At 38.4% G+C, this 22,877-nt stretch overlaps 1 protein-coding gene across 1 annotated transcript in view; it reads left to right on the forward strand.

Moving 5' to 3' along the window:
* Positions 1–22,877, forward strand: part of EYA1 (EYA transcriptional coactivator and phosphatase 1) — a 151,216-nt gene that overhangs the window by 51,885 nt on the left and 76,454 nt on the right. Inside the window, exons 2-4 of the mRNA XM_030507115.1 lie at positions 15,181–15,230; positions 16,626–16,753; positions 18,631–18,693. Of these exons, the coding sequence (XP_030362975.1) occupies positions 15,181–15,230; positions 16,626–16,753; positions 18,631–18,693 (241 nt within the window). The remainder of the gene's footprint in view (positions 1–15,180; positions 15,231–16,625; positions 16,754–18,630; positions 18,694–22,877) is intronic.

A 22,877-nucleotide genomic window follows, 5' to 3' on the forward strand; every position in this document is an offset into this window, starting at 1 on the left:
GAAGTCACAAACTTAGGTGAGTGTAAAGATTTAGCAAATTGGTCTCAAACAAATATCTTAAATCACTCTGGTTCATTTTTTTTTATTCATAGTCATGAACTTCTAAATCAAATGTAAACAGCATTCTTCAAATCTCTTATTCAGGGTCTCTAAAGTCCACTTCTCTCACTAGATTAATAGGAAACATTTTTACTGCATATTAACTTTCAGCTATTTTTTCATTGCCATTCACTTCAAGTCATTTTATGGTATCCATTCAAATTTCGAGATTCTGGTTTCTTGGCAGACTTCAGTGCATCCAAAAATGAAGAGATAACTGGACCTGGATCCTGCAACCTGGGCTGTGAGGGTAGACTCCAACATTGGTACACAGCCCTTTTCGGGTCAGAAGGACTATTAATGGGTACCACAGTCCTCCTTTGGATCAGACTGCAGGACAGCGGCCTGGGCTGAAGCAGACCCCAGCACTAGCTGACAGGAACCTCATAACATAGGACCTGCTGAACCATGTTTCATCCTGCATGTTCGTGAGATGGCAAAAACAATTTTAGGTTAGCCGATATTAGGTTGCCATAAAAAATAGTTGACCTACCAGTTGTTACTTTATGATGCATACTGCACAACTATTTACTATTATTTACTTACTGACCAGAAAAACAAGAGCCAAATCCTGGAATTCATCAACTAATAGAGAAAGATTTGTCTAAGGCTCCTGCTGTGCTTGGTATACCACATATGTCTGAGGCCAATTCCATAAAAACAAACTTAACATGAAGTTGATCCTATTTAATTCAAGCTTTAGAGATGCATACGCAATATTTTATAGTATTTTGGAGCTGAAAATATTAATAATATTTTCTTCTAAGAAAAAGGATTAGAACTAAGAATAATAAGGATTTTATGAGAGGTGAGACAGAAGGGAAGAGAAATTCACTGTAGGGATATTATTGTGGCAGCTTTCTGGGGTCTTACAGAGGAATGAAAGCCTTATGGTGCCCAAGCTATACCCAGCTGAGGGGCAGCCTGTCTCCATGCCTTGGATTTCCCCCTTCCCAACTGCAGGCACCACACAGTTCCTGAGGCTCTTTCTGAATCCAAACCACTCTCTAGATATGAATTAAGGTTCAGGAGGGGAAGTCTTTTTCTGGGTGCTTGTTTTCCTTTGCAGTGAGGGGTGGAGAATTAATTAATCAGTAACTGTAGGAGCTGGGGATGCTTTCTCGTACGGCTGCAGCCCATTGGGGCTTGGTGGAGCAGGCTGGTGTCCTCAGCCAGGACAGTGGAGCCCTTGTTTGTGTCCCAAACACCATAAGGCATCACCTGAAGCATTCAGTCTCCAGCAATATGGCTTTGACTTTATTTTGATAAGCAGTCATCTGTGATGGACTGCATTGGCGGAGAATGTTCCAAGCTAAATCTACCATGTTTTCCAAGGTGTGTCTAATTGCTGCTTTCTAGAAGACCTATTAAAAATCAGCCTAGATACACAAAGGCACCCTGCTTATGAATATAAGGAAAGTGGCACCAGATGCACCCAAGATAAATAAGCATTTCTGAGTTGCACTTAACACACTCCTTATACTGATAGCTGCCAAATCTCAATTTTTTGAAAAAATCAAATCATAAGAGTTAAAAACTATTGATGAATGTCTTCTCATCCACCTCTGTTTCAAGTTTTTCATACTGTTGTCTTCTGTTGTGTGCATTTTTGTGTTCTCTTCTCATTATGTTACTGCATTCTCCCAGTATCACTGTGTGAAAAGCATTCTGCCTCTGCTCACTGTGTAGTACCCGTGCTGTCTCTTTCAGCACATAATTTGGCAGCCAGTGCAAGGTGTGTTTTCATTTGTCTGTGTCTAGTTTAGCAACATTATTTAATGGAGGTTGTTGTGTATAAGGATTCCTGTATTATAAAAGGCAAGGCATCCTTAAAGACACATTTTCAGAACTTCATCAGGTGAATCACACAGGTGGTGAATGCTCCAATCTTCTGTGCATGCAAATGTGGTACAAGACAGAGAGGTAAAGTACATGATTTGATTTTTTAGATACTGAAATAAAACTTTTGCTTGTTCCTAATTCTTGTGAGACCCTCTTGAAGTCCTTATTTGAACGTATTTCCCTCTAAATTAATGGCAGGTTTGCAGGGACAAAAGTACTGACTGCTCTCTGTGATTTTTTTCCCCTTGAGCCTAGGTTTTAGAGGAATCTGTCATCTTATGTTTGTGGGTTGAAAATGTAGGTGTAATTATGAATAATTGGTTTAGGAATTAAATATTTCTCTGGAAAGGTAGATTGTCAAGCAGGAAATATATGTAAAAAATCTGTATAGTGCACTTAATTAAAAAAAAAAAAGGTCTGTATTAGTAGCCTGGAAGTATCCAAGCAGTAAAAAGAGTTTAAGCTTTGTTTACATTTTGGCTGCAAGAGGTGCCTCTCTTTAAGTATTTAGATAAACAAACCAAAGCTGCTGTTTTCATTAGCATGTAACACAGAGGCCAGTTCCCTTACCTTGGAGAGTATTAAACTAAAATTCAGTGGCAGAAAGCAATTTGATCTCTTGCAATTATGAGTCTTGATAAACCTTACAGTATGGGGAAAAAAAACCCAAACAACCTTCAAATTTTGTACCTATTGACATTGCTCAATAAAAACATCTCGAGTGCTGGTGCTTCTGGGTGTGTTTCCAATAGCAATGTGATTGCAGGGCTCTGTGGATAAAGTTACCAATCCTTTGAATTCTGACCTTCAGTCTAAAACAGCTTTAGAGGTTACTCTTTTTCCGATTTGTGAGATTGCAGAGAAAAAGTTAATGCTGCTGGAAGGAAGCGGGGGAGGGAGCTGGGCTTGGAGATGAGAACTGGGACTTTGAAGCCATCTGAGAAGTCTTCCTCTGGCCTTGATTTGTAACAACAAATACCGGCAGTCTGACTCTCTGAGTAATTATGTGAAGTTTCAAAATAGAGCATGCGGCAATTGAAATTTCTGTGAATGCAATTACTATTGAGACCCAATTGATTTTAAGGGAAATTATACTGTTGGGTTGAACAAAATCTGGATTCTTAGGAGAGCTGTAGCCATCAAAAACTGGGAGCTACCTAGAGCCCATCATCTGTGTCTATGTGGAGGTGAAACCTTAAAATCAAGCCCCCTCTAGACACATTGACTGGAAGTGTCTCTCCCTCCACTGAAGATGAGGGTTGGGATCATCATCTTAAGCTAAATGCTTAATTTTAGATGGTTACAGTTAGGTGAGAATCTAACCTCTGCTGAAAAAATGAGGGCCATGGTATAATTACTGTAAGGTTCGAAAGAATTTATTGTAGTAAATTTCTAAAAAATGGTTTACAGGAAAAGCAATTGATGTGAGTATAAAATAAATTGCCCTTGTAATGATTATTTTAACTTAGACTTCCACTTTTTCCTTTTCATTACAAGGCCCAAAATGTGGAATGTTTATGAACTTCATTTTTAGAAGATACTTCACCCTTCCTGATAGTCGTAAGAAAAATAAGTGTGAAAATGGTTGAAGGTTAAGGATGTACATATTTACTGTATTCAACTAACGCAAGGTTTGTGATCTGAATGTGTGTTTATGAATCACATATATTAGTCATAAATGCAGGCTTGTCTTAATTATTTGTCAAAATGAGCTTTCATGTTTCTTCATAATTCTAAATGCTTTAACTAACAGTTATTTCCTCTCTATATTTTTTTTTATTTGCTTGTGCAGTCCTACATGTCAGCAGCTGAAAAATTATGCAATAATTGACACAAATAACTAAAATACAGTAATGATCCACTGCTCCATCTACTGTTGAACAGTAACATGAATAATGCTTCAGGAAAAAAATATGGAACGCATTTAGGAAATAATAACAAAATGGAATTTGAAATAAATAAACCTATTGTTTCTGTGGTTAGCAAACAAACATATTTTTCTTGCAGAAGTAAGAATTCTGAGTACAACTTTAATTCAGAATTGAAAAGCAAAGAGGAACTTTCCATCTCCTTTTTCACCTTATTGGAGGTGCTGACAAAACTGGTTTTGTTCATGTTAATGGAAAATAGTTAGAGAAAAGTCACTCTAGCATTACTGAGCTGACTCATGTTATACATTGTGCTGTATTTATATCACTGGCAAAATGTAAGTTATTGCTGTGAAAAAAATTTGCAATGGTTTGTAAATTCTAACTTTTTTCTAGTAGCACTAAATGAAAGACATGGAAGGCTTAAGTAGTCGTGGGAGGATGAATTACAGAAAAACGGCATGTATGTGAATTGATGTGTTTTATAGTCTTTAAAGAACAATGGAACTTGATTATTTTGTCAGCTGCCTGGTAATCTCTCATTTGTACTGCGTTCTTGGTGCAACTTCATCTTCTGAGGAACTACCAGAGTATAGCTTTTATCGCCTGTTAAGAGTGCTAGCAAGCCGCTCATCATCATTCCTGGTGCCTTTGATTTGACTTTTTAATTTTTGTAGGCAAATTATTATTCACACATCACAGCGAAGGATGATTATTTCCAATATTTAGGCAGTTATGTTTCCATGCTGAGCTGGAGTAAAAGCTTGAATGTAAATTACAAAAATTAGCTGTTTCTCAAGGATGCTCAGAGGTTGCAATTTACTCCTTTTATTTCACCCCCTATCTTGCAAACAGTTAATTCTCCGAATAACTTTGTTCAAATAATTATGTTGCCTTCAGCGGGACTACTTTTATGAACAGTTACTAACATGTTTATGAATCTTCTGAGCTAAGGTTTTTATGCAAAAAAAGTGACATTCTCACTTAGGTACTGTAGGCGGTATTAAAAAAACCTCTTGTATGGAAAGCAATTTGAATTGATTTTAATTTTAATAGTTAAGGCATTGCTTCAATGAAGGCTCTTGTAGTTAGAAAAGCTACGACACTACTCTTAAATCAAGAGGAGATCTCAGAGCTCTGCCCTCAGAGTGTCACAGACCTGGTGGCTCAGTCTTCAGGGAAGAGCGATGCCATCACTTTTAGGTAGAGCACCTACTTCAGAAGGTCTGGACTTCAAAACTTAGCAGTATTTTTGTGTGGTGATCCTAAGCATAATTAACTTCATGAGATTTCTTAAAGAGAAAAAGTGATGTAGGAAGTTTTCAGTTGGGTATTGCAAAGTACAAAAAGAGAGATGACAGTATTAGATGTCTTTAAAACTTACCTTCATGTTGGAAACCTTCCCTTCACTCTGCCAAACTACTTATTTATTTTTCAGTTTGAGTACTGAATATATTTATGGTTCACGCTGGTTTTGTCTATAAATACATGTATATATGAAATCTTACATAATGCTCTGAAGATGCAACGAATGTACTGGAAAAAACATGATTTGGGGAAGTGAAAAACTGAGAAACACTCAAGTATTTGCTATCAAACGAGACTTTGCTTCTTCTGTGGAAAATATCTACATTCATTTATATCATAGTTGTCAAGAACTATTTGGGAACATATGAAGTCATGTGTTCATTCAAAAAGCTAAAGCAGTACCTACTAAAGATTAATAAAGACTACTATTTTAAATTATACAAAATGATCCTGTACTTCATACTGAAGTTGCTGATTAAAAATGAGTACAATTGCGTGTAAACTGGCAAAGATCTCATTGGGCCAGCAGATCATACACATTTTGACTAAGGATGATGGTTAACAGTATGCACCTTTTCTTATAACATGTTACACATAGACTTTAATTCATTATTAATTTTATCCAGTGTATCTTGAAAGAACAGAATGAAATTTGCCTTCTCAATCACACTGATAGTTTTTGAACAAAGCAGTTAAAATGGTGGATTTCTGTCACTTTTTTTTGTTCGTATTCACTAAGGTTTTTCTACTCTTGCTCACATGAGCAGCATGAGACAATAAGGGCTCCTGTCAAATGCTGCAAACTTCTGCTCCAGCCAGGGACGTCTCTAGGCAACAGCTGCTATGTGTAAGATAAAACTTGTGTGGAGACATAGGAGGGATATTGCCGGCTTCAGAGGGTTCTGACGTTGCAATTGCAGTTGTTACGGGAAGAGCCAGGGGGTGGCTTTCGGGAGCTATAGGGTGCATCTTCTGCTTCAGTGAAGTGTGGTCTTCAGGACCTATTTCTAATGTTAAATATTTCAGTAGCATTTACTACTTGGAGACAAATGTGCAAAGAGCCCACTGTTCCATATCCATCTAATATCTAATTTTTCTTAATTATTAGCACATCTGATAATAGTTGTGGCACCTCAGCAGTCAGTAAATACTGTGTTCAAGATGGATAGACACACTTTACTTGTGCTAAAGCAAGTGTGTGACACTGCACATGGAGTTAAAAACCACATTGCACAAATAATAGTTGTAAAAATATACCCAATAGCTTGTTGTGCATTTGATATTACATATTAGTCCTGGTCCGTTGCTTCCTATGACTCTTGAAATGCCAGCAGCATCAGCAGGAATGCAGAATCAGGGCAAATTCAGGCATGATGTTAACATATACAAATCCCACTGAAATCTCTGTTCCAAACCCAGTGTTAGTGCAATTGTGGTTTAAAATTGATGTTGGGTGCCAGTGATCAACAATGCAGCCTTCAGTGATTTGGTGTGCAGTTTGTTGGAAGAACAAAACCAAAAAACTAAGTAAACAAACCTCTTTCAAATAGGTTTCAAATAGGTGCGGTGTTCAGCTGCCATTATTACATTAGCTATTGAAATAAAAAAACTGCACTCACTTAAGCCAAATGAGGATCTGGCCCATGGTATCAGCTGTAGGATAAGTTCATAGGTTAGACCATACCATGGGGTAATGATATACACTAATCTGAAGTCCAATCTTCAGACATCAGATAAAGAACTTTAAGGCACTGTTTAATGGCTGTATAAACACAGAGGACCCCACTTTATCTTACATCCCCCATCCAGATCATTTATATGGCTTCAGTTCCCATACTGCCTACATGCCATACTACAGAAGAGATTAAAAATTCAAAGCCAATTCTTTTCTTGCAATGCATCGTCAACACCCTTTTCCTGATCATCTTAGCCTCTGTGTAATTTATCCCGTGTTTATCATCACATCATCAAGCTCTGTATGTGTGTGGGGGGATCTGTCTTAGTTTAATTAAATACAGACTGGGCACACTCCTGAAGTTATTACTCAAACAAAACTCCCATTAGGGACTAAAACCTCTGACCAACAGTAAACCTGTTTCAGTAAGCTTTACATTTAAAACAGTAAAATTTATTCATCTATTTCTGCTATTTGTGGGTTGTTGGGGTTTTTTTTTCCTTTTCAAATAGGGAATGAAATATATTTATGCAGAAATTCACATGCATCACTGGAAGTTGCAGTCATATTTTTTTAAAAACCATGTTTTGATTTCCATAGCATCATTTAAGTGTCACTATTTTTGAGGAAGAGTTTTGAGTTACATTTACGACAATATGATAGGTTTTGATTCTTTTTTTCCTGTAAAAAATAGAGCTTCTTCTTCCTGAAAGTATGTGCCTGATCTTTTTCATGTAATAGATGGAGCTCCTAGAGACAGTGAAGCAAGATATGTATCTTTAACTCTATATAGGATTGGGTAGGGGTTTTAAAAAATGATCTTATTAACACCAGTAAAGACTTCAGTGGTAAGCACTTTCCAGAGGATCATTGTTGTTCCAAAAAACCACATAGTTCAGAATGATTGCATTGCCTTTTATTTCAGGATTTCAGTGAATTTTACCTGATAAAACTGCATATCTCCATAACGAGTAATTTATATTTCATTCACAGTTTAATGTAGAACATCATGAATAGTTTTCTTGGCGTGAGACGTGGTCTGTGACTACAGAGAAGCGAAGGGATTGTGTTTGTGCCTGCGACGCGGACGGGCCCAATGGAAAGCTGCTTATTTTGACCTGGGCTCCCATATATGGTGTGCGGCTGTCCCGAGATCCCTTTTCTCTGCTAAACAAAATGAAATCCTTGGTGCCTTTTCAGCTCGACGTTCACTTGTAGCTTTGCAAACCGATCTGCTTTCCTGAAGTATTCCCCATGTACTTGCTACAAAATAATGTCTCGCTTACTGGGAAATAGTAGCCAGAAGACATTTCTCCTCTAGAAGTATTGCTTTCATTCACAGATTAGTTAATTGAAGGTAAGGATATATCAGCAGTGAATAACCACAGATTTTTGTAAAGAAAAAGGGTTCTGTTTCAAGCTTATTTATACAGTATAAAGTTATATTTTTTTCATTTAGTGCTGTAGACCTGGCATAGTATTAAGACTTCTTTTTTTGGTACTGCAAACCATTATGCTGTTTTCCTCATTATATTTGGATTACGTGTACTGAAAAAGTGTAGAAAAATCAGTGTTACATGAATTGAAAGATACTGCCTACAGAATGGAAATGCTCCAGAGAACCCTGGTCAAATTTAGTTATTGTGTATGTTAGGATGTTTTGTAGCATAATGTATATATTTTTTTAAAGAGTTTTTTTGAATTATGAGCAACTGAAAGTGCTGTAATAGAAATGTATCATAAACCCATTTCAGTTTAATGGTTTACTAATTAAATTACTTAATTACTTATTGATTGGTAAAAGCTAAACTTTGAAGACTTACTGTTACTTAGTGCACAAATTTAACTCTATGCAACTGCCTCTCTCTTCTTTGGAAATGTTTGTAAGGTCTGTGGAAAGGGCTTTTCCACAGTTATAAATTTTAAAACTTCAGTAGGTTAGTAGTAATAATTTAAAATACAAATTTGACTATCTTTACAGTTGTTTTTAGGGGCAGAGATATTTCACATATCTGCATGGTTTAAACCGTTTAAAAAGTTCCAGATACTTGATTTAATAAATACATTTAAATTGGAGAAGGCTGGCTTAAATAGTTTTAGCAGACCCTTTCTTTACAAGGTTGCAAGAATCTCAGATATTTGAGAACAAATCTGTTACATATCCAATCAAAACTGCATGTCCGGACGTGCATGCTGGTTGTATGCCTAAGAGCCTCTGTGAGTATCCTTATTTAGCTTCTCTCATTGATAGAATGTTGGTTTAATTCCAGTTATTCTATTAGTACGGCTTTTGTTTAAACCCAGCTTACTAGAGGGGACACATCTACGCACAATTAAGCTTTTTAAATGAGGGAGGACCCGAGGGATTCATTAATTGTTCTGGGGTGAGGCTGAAGAAGGCGCAAAAAAAGGGGTTTTGCCGTGCGGGCCGAGGGCAACCGGCGGCCAGGGGCGCGCAGCTCCCGCGCTGGTTCCGCGCAGCCGGCGGACCACGGCAGCGTTTCGCCCAAGCAGGAAGGTTGACTTCAGACCGCACAAGCCTCATTGAAGTTGTTGCTTTTAAACCAATAAGGTTGGGACAAGAGAATAGCTGCGGTTTGCATTACAAAAACAAAAACAAAACCCAAAGAAAAAGAGGGGGGGGGAGGAAAGGAGGAAAAAAAAACCCAGGCGAAGAAGGGGAGTGAGGAGCAGAGGCGCGGAGCGGCGGCGTGCCCCCAGGCGCTCCTGGGCAGACCCACGAGGCTGAGCAAACAAGCGGCGGGGCTGGGGGCACACTCCGCCGCCGCGGCTTTGTCTGCCCCCCCGCCCCGCTCCGGCTCCGGCCCCGTCCCTCGCCCCGGGGCGCGCCTGCCCCGCCGCGCCATGGGAGGCGCCGCCGCCGCCCTGTGAGCCCGCGAGCGCGGAGGCTGCGCGGCGCGGAGACGGCGCGCCCCGGCACCGTGAGTACAGGCGGGCGGCGCGGGCAGCGGGAGAGACGGACAGGGGAGGAAACGAGCAGGAAAAGCCCGGTGGCAGAACAGTCCCGTGCGGGTTCCGCAGCGGCGGGGACTTTCTGCCGTCCCGGTATAAATCTGTGGGTGCAGGAGTTAATTTTGGCCGTGTTTCAAGCTGGGGTTTGCAGGCTTCCCACCAAGCAGATATTAGGCGGTTCTGCTTACTGTGATCAGCCAGGTCTGGGGATTCCTCCGGTTTGATTTCCTAGAGTGCTAATGGTTCGGCAGATAGGAACGACGTGACGGTGAGACGTTAAATGGGGAACTGGAGCGGGGGGAATAGGCACGTAGAGTCGGAAACCTTTCTGAAAGGGACAGGAGAGCGTGAGAAAAAGAAAGAAAAAATTGGGAGGAATGCCCGACAGAGATTTTGACAGCGCTTTCTGAAGCAGGAAATCCTTTTGCTTAATATGTTTAAATTTCCCAAACACCAAGGAAAACACACAGATCCCCACAGGAGAACTCTTCAAGATGACAGAATAAACATCTACACAACTGAAATATTTGACGTTTATTGACATTTTAGGTGGCTTAGATAGAACGACGGTCTTAGAACGAGGAAGTTAAAGACCTTTTGAAGTCTCATTGCATTTACCTCTTGCTTTTAAGCAACTGAGCCCCACAAAACATTCCTAAGTATATATTTCTCTCAGTGTTTCTGACAAACACCAACAAGAGGGAGGACTGCCCTTTGCAGCGAAAGGTTTATTCTGGAGAAGTAAAGGTGGTAGTGCATTTAAAAGTGTTTCTTAGAAGGTGGTTGGGTTGTTTGTTTTTAATAAACAGTTAATAATGAGGCAAGCAGAAGAAATAAAAGGTTTCAGGGGGGGAAGAGGATAGTATATTTCATGTAGTTTTTTCAATTTAGAAATGATCACAGAAATTTGGGATAAGAAGTGGAAATGCTGTGCAGTGTACCACTGGAAGATTTTAACGTTAGATCCTATGTATAAGGAATCTTTTATTTTCCGTCCCGTACTGAGATGGTTTGCAAAGCATCTGCCGGAACACAGGCTGCTGGGTTGGGGTGTCGAAGAGATTAATAATGCATAGATATATCTGTAAATATGTATATGTGTGCGTACAGACATTATATGCTTTTATGTATATAAACACACATGCACACAGCGTTTTACATGTTGCTTACGAACCCACGACATGCAATCTTTAGCCAAGCACCTCGCTGCAATCTGAGTTTTCCCAAGGCCTGGTAGGGTCTGGAAATGAGCAGGCATCCACTCTCAGCAGTTCCACACAGTGACAGGCGGCTGGAGTCAAGCTTTGCCTTTGGAGAGCAGAGAGAAAAAAGAATGAGTAATCATTTTGTTTGAATTGCAATAAGTATTAAATGTTTCTTGGGAGCCAAAAAAATCTTGGAAAAGCGGAAAGACATTCTTAAATGGCTGGTCATAATAGGAGCATTGTCACATTATAGTACTTCTTTCTTAAAGGGAAGAAAGTGCTGGGGTTTCAGAATGTTTCATTCATAAGTGTATGAAATGAGCATGCAGGATAGCGCTTTTAAAAGAATTTAAACTAGTAATTAAAAATGAAATAACTGTAATTACCTGCATCTGCTTTAATAAGTGCAATTTGTCTTTGATGTGTTCAGTGAAAAAGCCCTACCTCTTCACTTAGAGCCCAGCAACAGGATTATCGGAAGAGTGAAAGTATTACTAAGTTTTATGTGTTGCGAGCAAGGTGCCTTTTTGTAGCCAATTTGCATTTTAGTTTTGTAACATTTTGGCTGTTGAAGCCATTATGTCTGCAGATACTGATGGTGTAGCGCTTTTAAGGAGGCAAAGAGTGCTGTTATAGGAAAAAGTCCTCTCCTCTCCCTCCCTCCACCCCTTGCTAAAAATGACAGATATATATGTATATTTTTGTCCTAAGGAGGAACACTGATTTAAAAACTGCCATTGTCTTTGAAATGTGCTCCTTTAAAGTAGAACCATGCTTTAAGAAAAAGCGCGTGTGCTGGCTGTAGTTTTCTGGGTTAACTTCTTATTTTCACTTAGAAAATTTCTTTTCAGCTGGAAAAATGTTTTAAATTATGGCCATTAAAAAAAAAAAAAAAAAAGAGAGAGGAAAATATTGCTCCTAGCAAGCAAAAATACTGTGGAGAACCTGTAATTTAGACAAGTACCTACATTTTATTTGCTTTGTGCTGCTGAAATTTAGAATCCTTTCCCATTTACAGTTTACTTTTCACAGAACATTATTAACTTTTTGGCTTCATACATGATCTTCTGTCAGATGCTTTTGATTTGTAATTTAGCAAAGTATAATAAACAGTGCAAAAGTCATGAATTTTCCTCTGCATCCTGAGCTCTGTGGTAGGGAAAATGTGATAAAATGTGTACCTTAAGTCTTGTTTGATGATCTCTCAAAGCAAGTTTGCCTTCTGGAAATAATTTCTGGGGTTGAAGAGCATGGTATTAACAGATTTAATGTGGCTATTCAATGGATTGGTGGAGTACTATGTGAGGTTTAACAAAATGAGAGAGACAAATTGAACATCAACAAAACCTACATCTGTGAAGAATTATAAATTTAATTAGAAAAAAGGCAAACTTAAAAGACCTCATTAACTAATCAGAATTTGATGTTACTGATTTAACATTCTTAACTGGATGAATTTTAAGTAGGTTTGCTATCGTTGTCCTTTTTTTGTTGCCATGTACTATGGTAGTGCCCAGATCTGCAATCTGTATTAAGGAGAATGATGTGAATGTTACAACAATCAAATTATACACAGTAATGTTTTTGAGGTATCAAGGAGAATGTGTATGTCATTTAACATATAAGGGATTTCTCAGTTTAAACAGAGTGCAGAGTATGACGGGTGAGTGACAGCTCCTTTTTTCTCCTCTTGGTTTTTTTTTTTTATTTATTTAATGTTCCCCTTTGGCTGGCTGGGTAGGGCCATTTCATTTTATTTTTTTCTTTCACTTTTTGTTTGATATGTGAGTTATGTTGCAGTTATCCCAAAATCTGTTGGCAAAGTTGGAGAATATATGAGAGCAAGCACACGCCACCCAGAAATGTTTTTATTCTGTGAACTGGTCATCATAAGTGTGGTTCCTTACTACGTTGTAATTTTGTACTACACATAAAAAACTGAAAGCATGTGAAGTGTAGCATTTTGTAAACTGTAACTAATTTCACTCACATCTGTGTCTAATTGTTGTCTGCATTCGCATTCTTGAGAGTAGATTTATTTTTCCTGGACCACTCTGTGGATTCAGCTGACCAGCCTAAGTGAGGATTAGTTGTTTTAAAGTTATTTTGATTAAAGAGTCATTTTTAAATATGGTAACGTGCAACACATGGTTTAAATAATCCTAGAGACACAAAGGAATATATCTAAAGTATGTCTAATGAAAATTAAGATTGTGGATATGAACTTTCACAAATCATGGAGTGTTAGAGGACATATAAGGTATATATTTAATTTACTTTGAATGAGCTGTATTTTTTTTCTTTTTTTTGCCCTTTCCCATGAATCTGTAAATGAAATCTCTCTCATTATACACATACGTGCACCTGTGTGTGTATATATATTTGTAAGTGTACGGAAGTTATTATTATTTTTAATTTGGATAAATAAAATAGTGAGGATTAAATGTATTTTAGAGGTTAGTAAAGAATGAATAATACTGTAGGGCATTTTGGAAAATATCAGTGAATTAAAGCATCTCTTTGAAAAAGGAAGATTTTTGCTATTGTAAAAGATATGTTTTTAAGGATCCTGTGCAAGAGGGAGTGAAGATAGCTCTGTAAGCAAACTTAGTTCTCACCTATAATTTTTTCCAGGTGTTTAGAAGTAACAGCAGAAACATATCCTAAGGCACTCTGCTGCAGTTTCTGGGGTAAAGAACTGGGGGAAAAAAATCTTTAAAATAAAATGCACGGTTTTGAATGTGTTTGCTTATCTAGTTTGATTTGGCATGCAACGATGTATTGAAAAGCGTGTTATGCAGAACTTTAAGTACCCAGTTATAAAAAGGCTGATGTTTTTCAGTGTGCATTATTGCATGCTTCTTGACATCATTTGTAATGTTCTGCATTGCCTGGCTGCTCCTAGCAGTTGTTTAGTCTTGCTAGTAGTAATTCTGTCTGTGATTAAAAATAACAAAAAAAAAAAAAAAACCCTACAGACACATAAATAGGATTTGCTTGGATGATTTTTATGGCACTTAAAATGCCTCATCTCTCTTGTCTTTGCTCTGTGATCATTTAAGAGATGTCAGTTCAGGTTGAATGGAAACGCATATGAAGGATTCTCAGTGCAGACATTCAGAGGATATATACCTTGCCTGGAGAAGCTTTTGTGTGCTTTTAAGTTAATAGCATCTAGCAGCGGACCTTTACCTGAATTTTATCACCTGCTGACAATTGTTACTGGCTACAGAGAAGAGTCTGTTAGCAAAGCAATGGTGTTTTTCTAATAGGATATGAAAATCTACTATTCACCTGAGTTATAAAAGGAGTTATTTTATTAAACTGGAAAATTATTGCTAGGCTTCCCAGTGGAACCAGATTCCTTTCCTTGATGAGTGATCTCAGAGGTAAATGCTACAGCTTCCTCCTATTTAGCCAGAAGTGTTCTTTTAAGTCATTTTATCAGAAATCTCATTAGTGACCGGAATTTTTACAAGACTTTGTGCAATAATGTGTGGGGTTTTTATTTTAATTCACCCCAGTTGGAGATGGGTTCATTTTGGAGATAATTGTGTAATACTGTTGGTCACATATTGAAGATCTTTACCGTAGGCAGACCTGCTCCTTGTTGACCCCCCCAAAATATTAGTGTCAGCCTCTCTGGCTTTCTTCGCCCTTCGCCTTTGGGTGAGCTGACTTGTGGGTTCCCCATTGTCCAGGTGAGGAGGAAGGATGGCAAAGAGCATAGGAAGAGGAAAGCCAATGTAATGAGGGCAAGAAGCTGTCAAGAGTTAAGGGGGTGGGAGGGAAAGATAACTCGGCTGGCAATAGCAAAATGCAAGAGGGGTGGAGGATGCTGGGGGGCTCAGGGCTGGAGCAGCGTGGTGGGGTTACCTTTGTGGGGGTGCATAGCAGAGCCGTGCTGTGCCGTTCTGTGCCGTGGGAGGAGTGAGCCCCTCTGCAGCTGTCATGGGCCCCTGATGAATCACTATCCCGTCACTTGGCCGCCGTCCCCCGGCGCAGGGAGGAGGGAGAGAGACCTGCCGGGGAAACAACAGTTGAGCCTTCAATTTAAAGACAATATGCCTTTCACGGGCACCGGACCCTCCTGCTCTCCTTTTGGGTTTAAAGGACAGAATTGTCATCCATGGTGAAATCCTTTCTTTAAATTAAGGCCTCATAGTAAAGCGGAGTAATAGAGGCTTCTGTTTGTTTCCCTGGTTTACAGGTGCAGAAGTCCCAAACCAGTTCAGATGTTGCTGTTTCCTCAAGCTGCAGGTAAGCATTTGATTGAAATTTGCTGTTTTTCTGCAAGCCTTTTATTCTCTTCTTTAACTTCAGGTGATAAGTAAATATTTATTCATGTTTTCCACATTAAGCAGATGAGTAAGTGCTTGAGTGTCGCTTTTAGGTGCATGCAACCAAGTCTGTAAACCATGAGCACATCCACTTTTTCACTAAATTGTTTGACTTTATGTTAGATACTGGCTTTTCAAACTCATCATGATATCATCCTTCTTTATGTGTAGGTTGTTTTAGGTAATGAAATGTAAAATGAAGGATTTTTGTTAGAACTTGTGATAAAATCTCAGTTAAAATGTGAAAGCTGAAATGACACTTAGGCTTAAGGATACTTATACATTACTGTGGGAGGAATTATTTTGTATAATTTTATAGTCTTTAAAAGAGCCTAAGCATTTCTTTTAAAATGAATAATTACTGGTTCAAATGCCTTGGAGGGACAGTAATCTATGAAACTTCTACTGGGAGCAATTACTTAGACTGAGTACATCAAATAACATTATCAAAAGTTTTAGGTATAAAGAAATGAAAGGATGGGACACTTCAGTCATAAGCTTTGCCAACATATGTCATGATGGCCATGGCTCTGGGCTTTTTTATATAAGGCTATTAAAAACACAAATTGGAAATAGTCGGCTGCTTGCGTGCTGGATAAATGTTTAATTTTTGCTTTGAATCGGAATTGCTCTCTTCTTATTTTGACTAAGCAACCACTGCAGAGATACAGCAGAGTGCTAAGGCATACTAATGCCTATATGGATCCACTGTATGTTGGTCATATCCCTTTTCAGTTGGGCACACTTTGTGTAATCCACAAAACAAACAAGTGAGCAGACATAATAATGTTTTAATGCTGCATTTGTTTCAACGGAAACAGAGGAACAATTAAGTAGTTTGCCAGAGTAAACACATACATCAGGAATATCTCATTCCCTGTCAGTAGATGATAGGTTTCCACAATTGCTTCAAGTGTTTTATTTGGTTTGGAGGCCCATTATATTGCCACTGAGTGGTAAATCTTGAAAAAGCAGAGTGTTCATTTGTTTTTAAGAGAATGTATGTCTTCATATATTGGCAATTACATCTTTTTACATATCTTAAAAATACAAGGTGACACAACTGTTTAAAGTACAGTACTTCATATCTAAGATTTATTCTGTTAGAAGCTGCAAAAATAATTATGATAACTGGTCAGTCACATTTTGGAGGGCTACAAGATGAGTTTTGCATAGAAAAGACCAAGTGAAAAGAAGCTGTTCATTTTTTACTGTTTTCAGGATGTTGATTAATAGCAAGCTGCTTCTCATATAGGTAATTCCTCTGTAATTCATATCAAATATGTCACTAAAACTAGCTGCATATTATTTTCAGGTCTATGGAAATGCAGGATCTAGCCAGCCCACATAGACGACTAAGTGGTAGTAGTGAATCCCCCACTGGTCCAAAACTTGATAACTCCCATATAAATAATAATTCCATGACACCCAATGGCACAGAAGGTGAGCCACCATTTTTTTTAGTGTTTCATAGTTTGTTTTTAATTCTTGTTGAATCGGTGTTCTTGCAGTCAGTAAGCTATATAGAGAAAATGTTTTACTATTTTAGGTGTTCTGTGTTTATGTAATATGGTGTGGAAATCTAATGATCAATGTTTATCAGTAGTTGCCATTATCAAGTTTCAGCAATAGCTTTCATTCCAGGTTTTCACTCCTTTTGTGAAGTTTGAATGGACTGAGCAGGTAGTATGTGCAGAGTTTAAAAAAACTCCAAAAAACCCTGAAAGGGTAGTTTAGTCATGAGAAAAAAAAAAAAGCGTTTACAGTTGTTGTACTACAAAACTCAGTCTTTCAGTCTTTTTCAGTATATTGGTATTTCTTGATGTTCTCCCTTTTTGTAAGCTCCTAAGGCTATGAAAGTTTTCTCAAGTAGGCTAATAAAACTGAGTGTCGAAATTTCCTTGGGCTAGCTTGCTGCTCTGATGGAGTGGCCAAAATTCAAACAGGTGTAATAATTCAATGGGGAAAACTGATACCTATTTTTCAAGAAGAAGTCAGGCAGTTGAGAAGTTATGCTTGTTCTCAATAGAATACTAACAGCAGAACAACCTAACAGCTTGACCAGTAATATAATACATATATAATACATAATATATAATGCATATAATAATACGTATAATGAAACACGGAGGGTTTATATAATAAGCAGCAAAAAATACTCTGTCCTGTAACATTTGTATGGTTATAGTAGGAAAGATTGTACATGACATTTAGCTAGCTATGTGAACAGAGATTCTAATGCTTTACTAGAAAAGTCACACAGCTTCAATATTACTGTTCAGTATAAATGTATAGTTAAACAACTGTTGTAGCAAAGATACGCCTTTTTTTTTTTCCTAAGAACTGGGTCATATTAGTGCTGTCAGACTGTTTAAGATTATGGACATGCATTGCTTTCTTCCAGGAAAGTCACATGTCAATCAAACAGATGTCATCCCCCCTCAATTCCCCAAACGTCTCTGTTATTCATTCTAATTGGAGTCCTCTGTAGTGGGGAGGGTTTGTGGGTTATCAGATTAACAGGCATTTGTGCCAGAGTTGTGTATAATTTACTTTTTGCTATTGCTGTAAAAGCATTGCTGCAAAAGCATTGCTGCAAGCAAATTTTAAGTCATTAAAAAAAAAACCCCAAAAAACCCCAACCTTGCTTTTTAAAGAATAAATAAAAAAGGCAAAGTTCTTAATGTGTTAAGTAGTTCAAGCAAAAAAATATTTCATGTCCTTAGATGAGTTTTCTTCCATTTAAATACCCAGGTATATTATTATATTTTAATATTAAATTATCGGGCGTATACTAGTTTTGGTAAAGGATAAAATTGCTTGACCCTTTCAAAATAAAATTCCTCTAGGTCACAAAAGCCTTTGCTGTAAACTTGACCAGCTTTTGTACCTTCTATGTAACTTGAAGGTTCTTTATTAGCACAGCAATAAGCAGAGTTCCTTGAAACACTGAAAGACACTCACCATCTGGCTCAACTTTTTGTTCTAAGTAGTTGTTGTGTGCAAGCATACACTCTGAAAAATGGGGTGCTTAAATTACTTTGACAGGAAGCGAGCTGTATGTTGTATCTAGTCATGCACTGACCTCAGGTAGCAAATAATTTTGGAAGTAATATCCCAATTTCTAGGTAGGTATGAGAGCTTATTGAAGAAAGTAAATTAAGCCACAGTAACTAATTTATCTGACATGGGAATTTTAAAGTTCAGGTTTATTAATTTGGGGTGAATTCTACCCAGAAAGCTGCAACTTGCAATCTGTGTTTACCTTCTGAGACAAGACGAAGCCAAATGGTTTTCTTTTGTTTGCAATTTTCCCTCAGGTGACATGACCCTCCTCAGCACTGCAGACTGGTTGCTAAGCCCTAGCACACAGAGCCCCACAGGTTTGGGGGACTGCAGTGGGTGCCGCAGGCGTGGGCATTCAGCATGCGGTTTCAGATGTTGTCCAGAAAGTGTCCTGAGAAATAGCTTGTGCTTGGCGATTCTGGTCTAAACTTTCTAAACTGAAAATTCCTGTCTCTGATTGCTCTTAAGTGACAAATAAGGAAAAGTTTGTGAAAGAAACAGAAAAATTCATTTCTGAATTAGATGGGTGCCAAGAGACAAAATTTGTGAGTGAAGCAGATGCCTAAGAATCTGCAGGTGGAATTTTTACTGTTAACCTGTTCTATCTTGAGAAAATGCTTGATTAGGGTTCCTTGAGCTTTTTCTTAAGCTAAACAGGCTTAAGAAAAAATGGAGTGAATGAAGCGAAGGTTTCATATATTTTTTTTTTTTTGAAGGGTGAAGTAAAATTATTTTTAATGAAGGGTGAAGTAAAATTATTTTTTCTGAGATTCTAGAAGCAGAATCCTACTGAGGCACAAGTGGCAGGTTGTAAGGATGCGGTTGTAAGGACTTGCCAAACACCTTTCTTAAAATGCTGCAGTGCGGTTTGCTTGCTTGTTGCACGTGGAGTGGAGATGTGGGTTGCTGAACCTTCCTTCACATATTAAATATGATATGTGAAACTGGCTTCTAGTCTAGTACGCACTCATTCTCACTAACATGAAAGAGCCCTCCTTTTCTGGCATAAGGGACCTCCATGTGAACAAGAAACAGGACCTCTAGATATTTGCATGTTATAAATACCTTGTAAAGATATGTTAAATTTGATTTGACTATGGGTGTGATTTCGGCAGGTTTCCATACCCTGAAGTGCAGGATATGTTCACTAGATGTGGGGGAGGAAAAAAAAACAAGGAATGAAAAACCCAAAACCCTGTCCCAAAGTGAAATGGCCCTGTTTCAAACAAATGTTCATTAATTCCTCTAAGGCACATTTTCAGACTTGTCTCTTATTGATGTTCTGCAAGAGGATGTGGTTGGAAGATAGCTCACTGTTATTAGCTAACATTTTTAGCTTCACACTTAGTGGTAAATTTTCAAAGCACCGAATGGGGATTTAGTTGTGTGATTGAGTCTGAGTTTAATCTCTGCATGCAGCTTTTGTATAATAACTCTCTGTGTGCTTAATTTCACTTTGGTAAGCAGAATTCCTCTTCTCTGGGCCAGCCAGCATGGTCTTCAAACCAGTGATGGGGAAGTAACAAGGAAATTATAGACCTTGACTAGTCAAAAATTTCCCAGGATCAAATGCGGAGGAGTAACACTAAAATGTCTGGCTAAAGGCACTCAGAAAAAGCAGTCCTGGCATGCCAAGGTGGTGCTAATGATACAAATACTGCAGTATTTGAGTTTTCCATCTTCTCGTTAAGTGTTTTTCCACAAAATACCTTCTGTTGTAGGGAGCAGTAGACACTGGACACCTTAAAAAAATTGGTCCTGTATGACATGCCTAAGAAAATATGTTAAAGTGAAAAAAAAAAAAAAAAAGATCATTGAAGTAAGGATCAAAATGTTCATAGTTGTGCCTTATCTCTAATCTTCCTTTGTCAGAGAACTGCTGTGGTGGCTTGATACTGAAGGAGTTAAAGAAACAGTAACAACAGAAGCTAATAAAATTGTCATTCATTAAGTTTTATCGGACAGCTAGTGGCTATTCCAACAACTGTGCCCACTTTGGTAGATATACTTCAGAGGGGAAAGGCTGCCAGTAATTAATAAATTTGAAAGGAGCAGCAAAGCTGTTTTCCATAGTGGACAACTGCATCCAGTTTCTGCCTACAGTGATCTTTCCTTTTATCTAAAGAATGTAAATCAGTTCTGATGGATAACGTAGAGTGAGAAACAGAAGCCTGTGGCCCATTATGGTGATGTTTTATGCAACTGGAATGGAAAAGAATAGATGAAGATGGGGAGAGAAGGAGCTGTGGTTTTCCAAGCAACTACTCTTCATTTGTGTTAGGAGTATGGAGCTACTTCTGCCTTCATTTTTGAGTGTTCGGAAGGAAGAAGAGAAGGCATTTTCTTATCAAGCAGTAAGGGAAAGTGGATAACAAATTGAAGATCAGATTTTCAAAGATACATGGGAAGGGAGGCTTCAAAGGGAGTTGGACATCAAAATTCCTTTGGAAAAAAGAGTTCTTGGTCTTTAAGTACCTGCTGCAACATGAGAATGAGATCCCACACAAAGGCAGTCAGAGCTCCCCACTACATGACTATCTTATGGGTGGCCATTAGAAAGGTTGTTTTAACTCTGGTGAAGTAAATCCATCTTCAGGCTTTCAAAAGGCAGTGCTGTGTAGTATGTTTCCTGCCGAGTTGCAATATTATAGAATGAAGAAAAAGCTTGTTTCAGTATTTTCTGAAGTAATGGTGGAGTAAGATGTTGAAACCCATAGAGAAGGTATGAGCTGGTCATTGTTATGGCACATTACGTAGGTTTCTGTGAGTAAATTATATGTTGAGAACTCATTGTAATTCTAACAATAGTTTGTAGCACTCAGAATAGTCTCTCAGTATTGCAGTCAAGTCTGTGGATGGGCAAGGAATGATTTTTAATTTTGTGTAAGTTATTTGTAGTTTTTAATAGCTATTCATAATTTTGTGTACTTTGGGTACAAAGTTGCAGTAGGTGATGGCAATCAGAATGATTCTCCTTTGGGAGATGCTTGGGTTCTGCTACGTTTAATTGCTCATTTCTGGAGTTTCCTCCAATTATGTCTGCTGAAGTTTCTAATCTCGTGTTTGTGATGAAAAGCTTGATGGTATGAAACTTGTAATTGTTGCAGGGATGCCTCCACATTTAGACACCCTGAAATAATAGTGCAGTAATGGTAAATCTAACATTTGCGTTTCAGAAGGGTACATGTATCAAGAACTGTTGATGCTAACTTTTTTACTCAGCCCCAGAAGAGCACAAAAGGACAGTTGTGTGGCTAGAGGGCAAAGACTGCAGTGGTTCCAGGCCCCAGACTGGTAAAAGCAACCTGGGGTTCTGTAGAGGCTAGTAATAATCTTCAACCTGCTGCCACTTCTGGAGGATAAAAATCAGATACACATCATTGCCCATTTACGTGAAGGCAAGGGGCTGACTTGGACTATCTTTTCTTACCTGCCTCTTACCTTTTTCTTCTTGCTGTATTACATTGGCTTCCTTCCAGACTTTTTGTCTTATCTGTGCTTTTATTCTCTTGCTTCCCCAAGAGTCCTTCCGTCTGTTCCGAGCACATGTAGCATAATGCTCTATTATTCCTCTTTCATAGGTTTCTGGACACTGAAATAACTTGTCTGCTCCTCTGTTGGCTCAGTCCAGCAACTCCTGTTGCAAGGTCTTTAGGAGACTGGCTAATAAACATTTCTGTATTTATTGTCTTTTCTGTATGTTTGTGCATCTGTTTGTGAAAGCTTCACTATTTTGTTTCCTCCCATAACATTTTCCTGAAAGAAAGTAACTCATTAAAGGGAAAAGTTAATAGCAGTACTGGTTCCCACAGACATTTGAGGGAAACAAAATACTCCAAATGACAAATGAGTTAAAAAAAAAAAAAAAAAAAGGAACATCTAGGAAGCACCATTATTTTAATATAATTCATTTTTGCAATCTTCTCATAAACCTTCTCACAGTACATGCTGTTCCAGACCGTGGATAGAGAGCGTGGTGGTGTGAGCGCACTCTCTGAGTGTGTCTGAAGGCCCCAGAGCCCTGCTGGCACAGTGGCTTTGCACAGGCTGCGGGACATCAAGAACCTGTAAAGACATTCACTGCTTTCCTGAAAGCTGTAAGTGCAACACTTTGTGCTAGGTGCAGTGTCTCTCCAGTGGGACCAACCCGTTGTGCAGATCTGCATGTGTGCAATTGTGTGACTGCACTGCATAAGATAAAAATATCATGTGCCTGGCCAGTAATACAGATGAAAAGGAAATCCAGCCCCTGCTGTCCATGTGTACCAGCAGAAACTCCAGGGAACAGGAGTAGAACATCTTGGTCTAAGATCACACGTAAATAGACAATAGGGTGGTATTTGAAGAGCCGTAGCATCTTCGGAGGCTTGTGAGTTGATGATTTAGCACTTGCATTTGCATCTTGTAAGCTTCAGAGGGGTTTTGCTTATCACAGGTAAGATTAAAAAGCATGAAACTTAGTTACACTTCAGAGTTAGCAGTGTCACCCTTGTCAGGGAGG

Source organism: Strigops habroptila, chromosome 1 (genome assembly GCF_004027225.2).
Source record: "Strigops habroptila isolate Jane chromosome 1, bStrHab1.2.pri, whole genome shotgun sequence".
Classification (NCBI taxonomy): Eukaryota; Metazoa; Chordata; class Aves; order Psittaciformes; family Psittacidae; genus Strigops; species Strigops habroptila.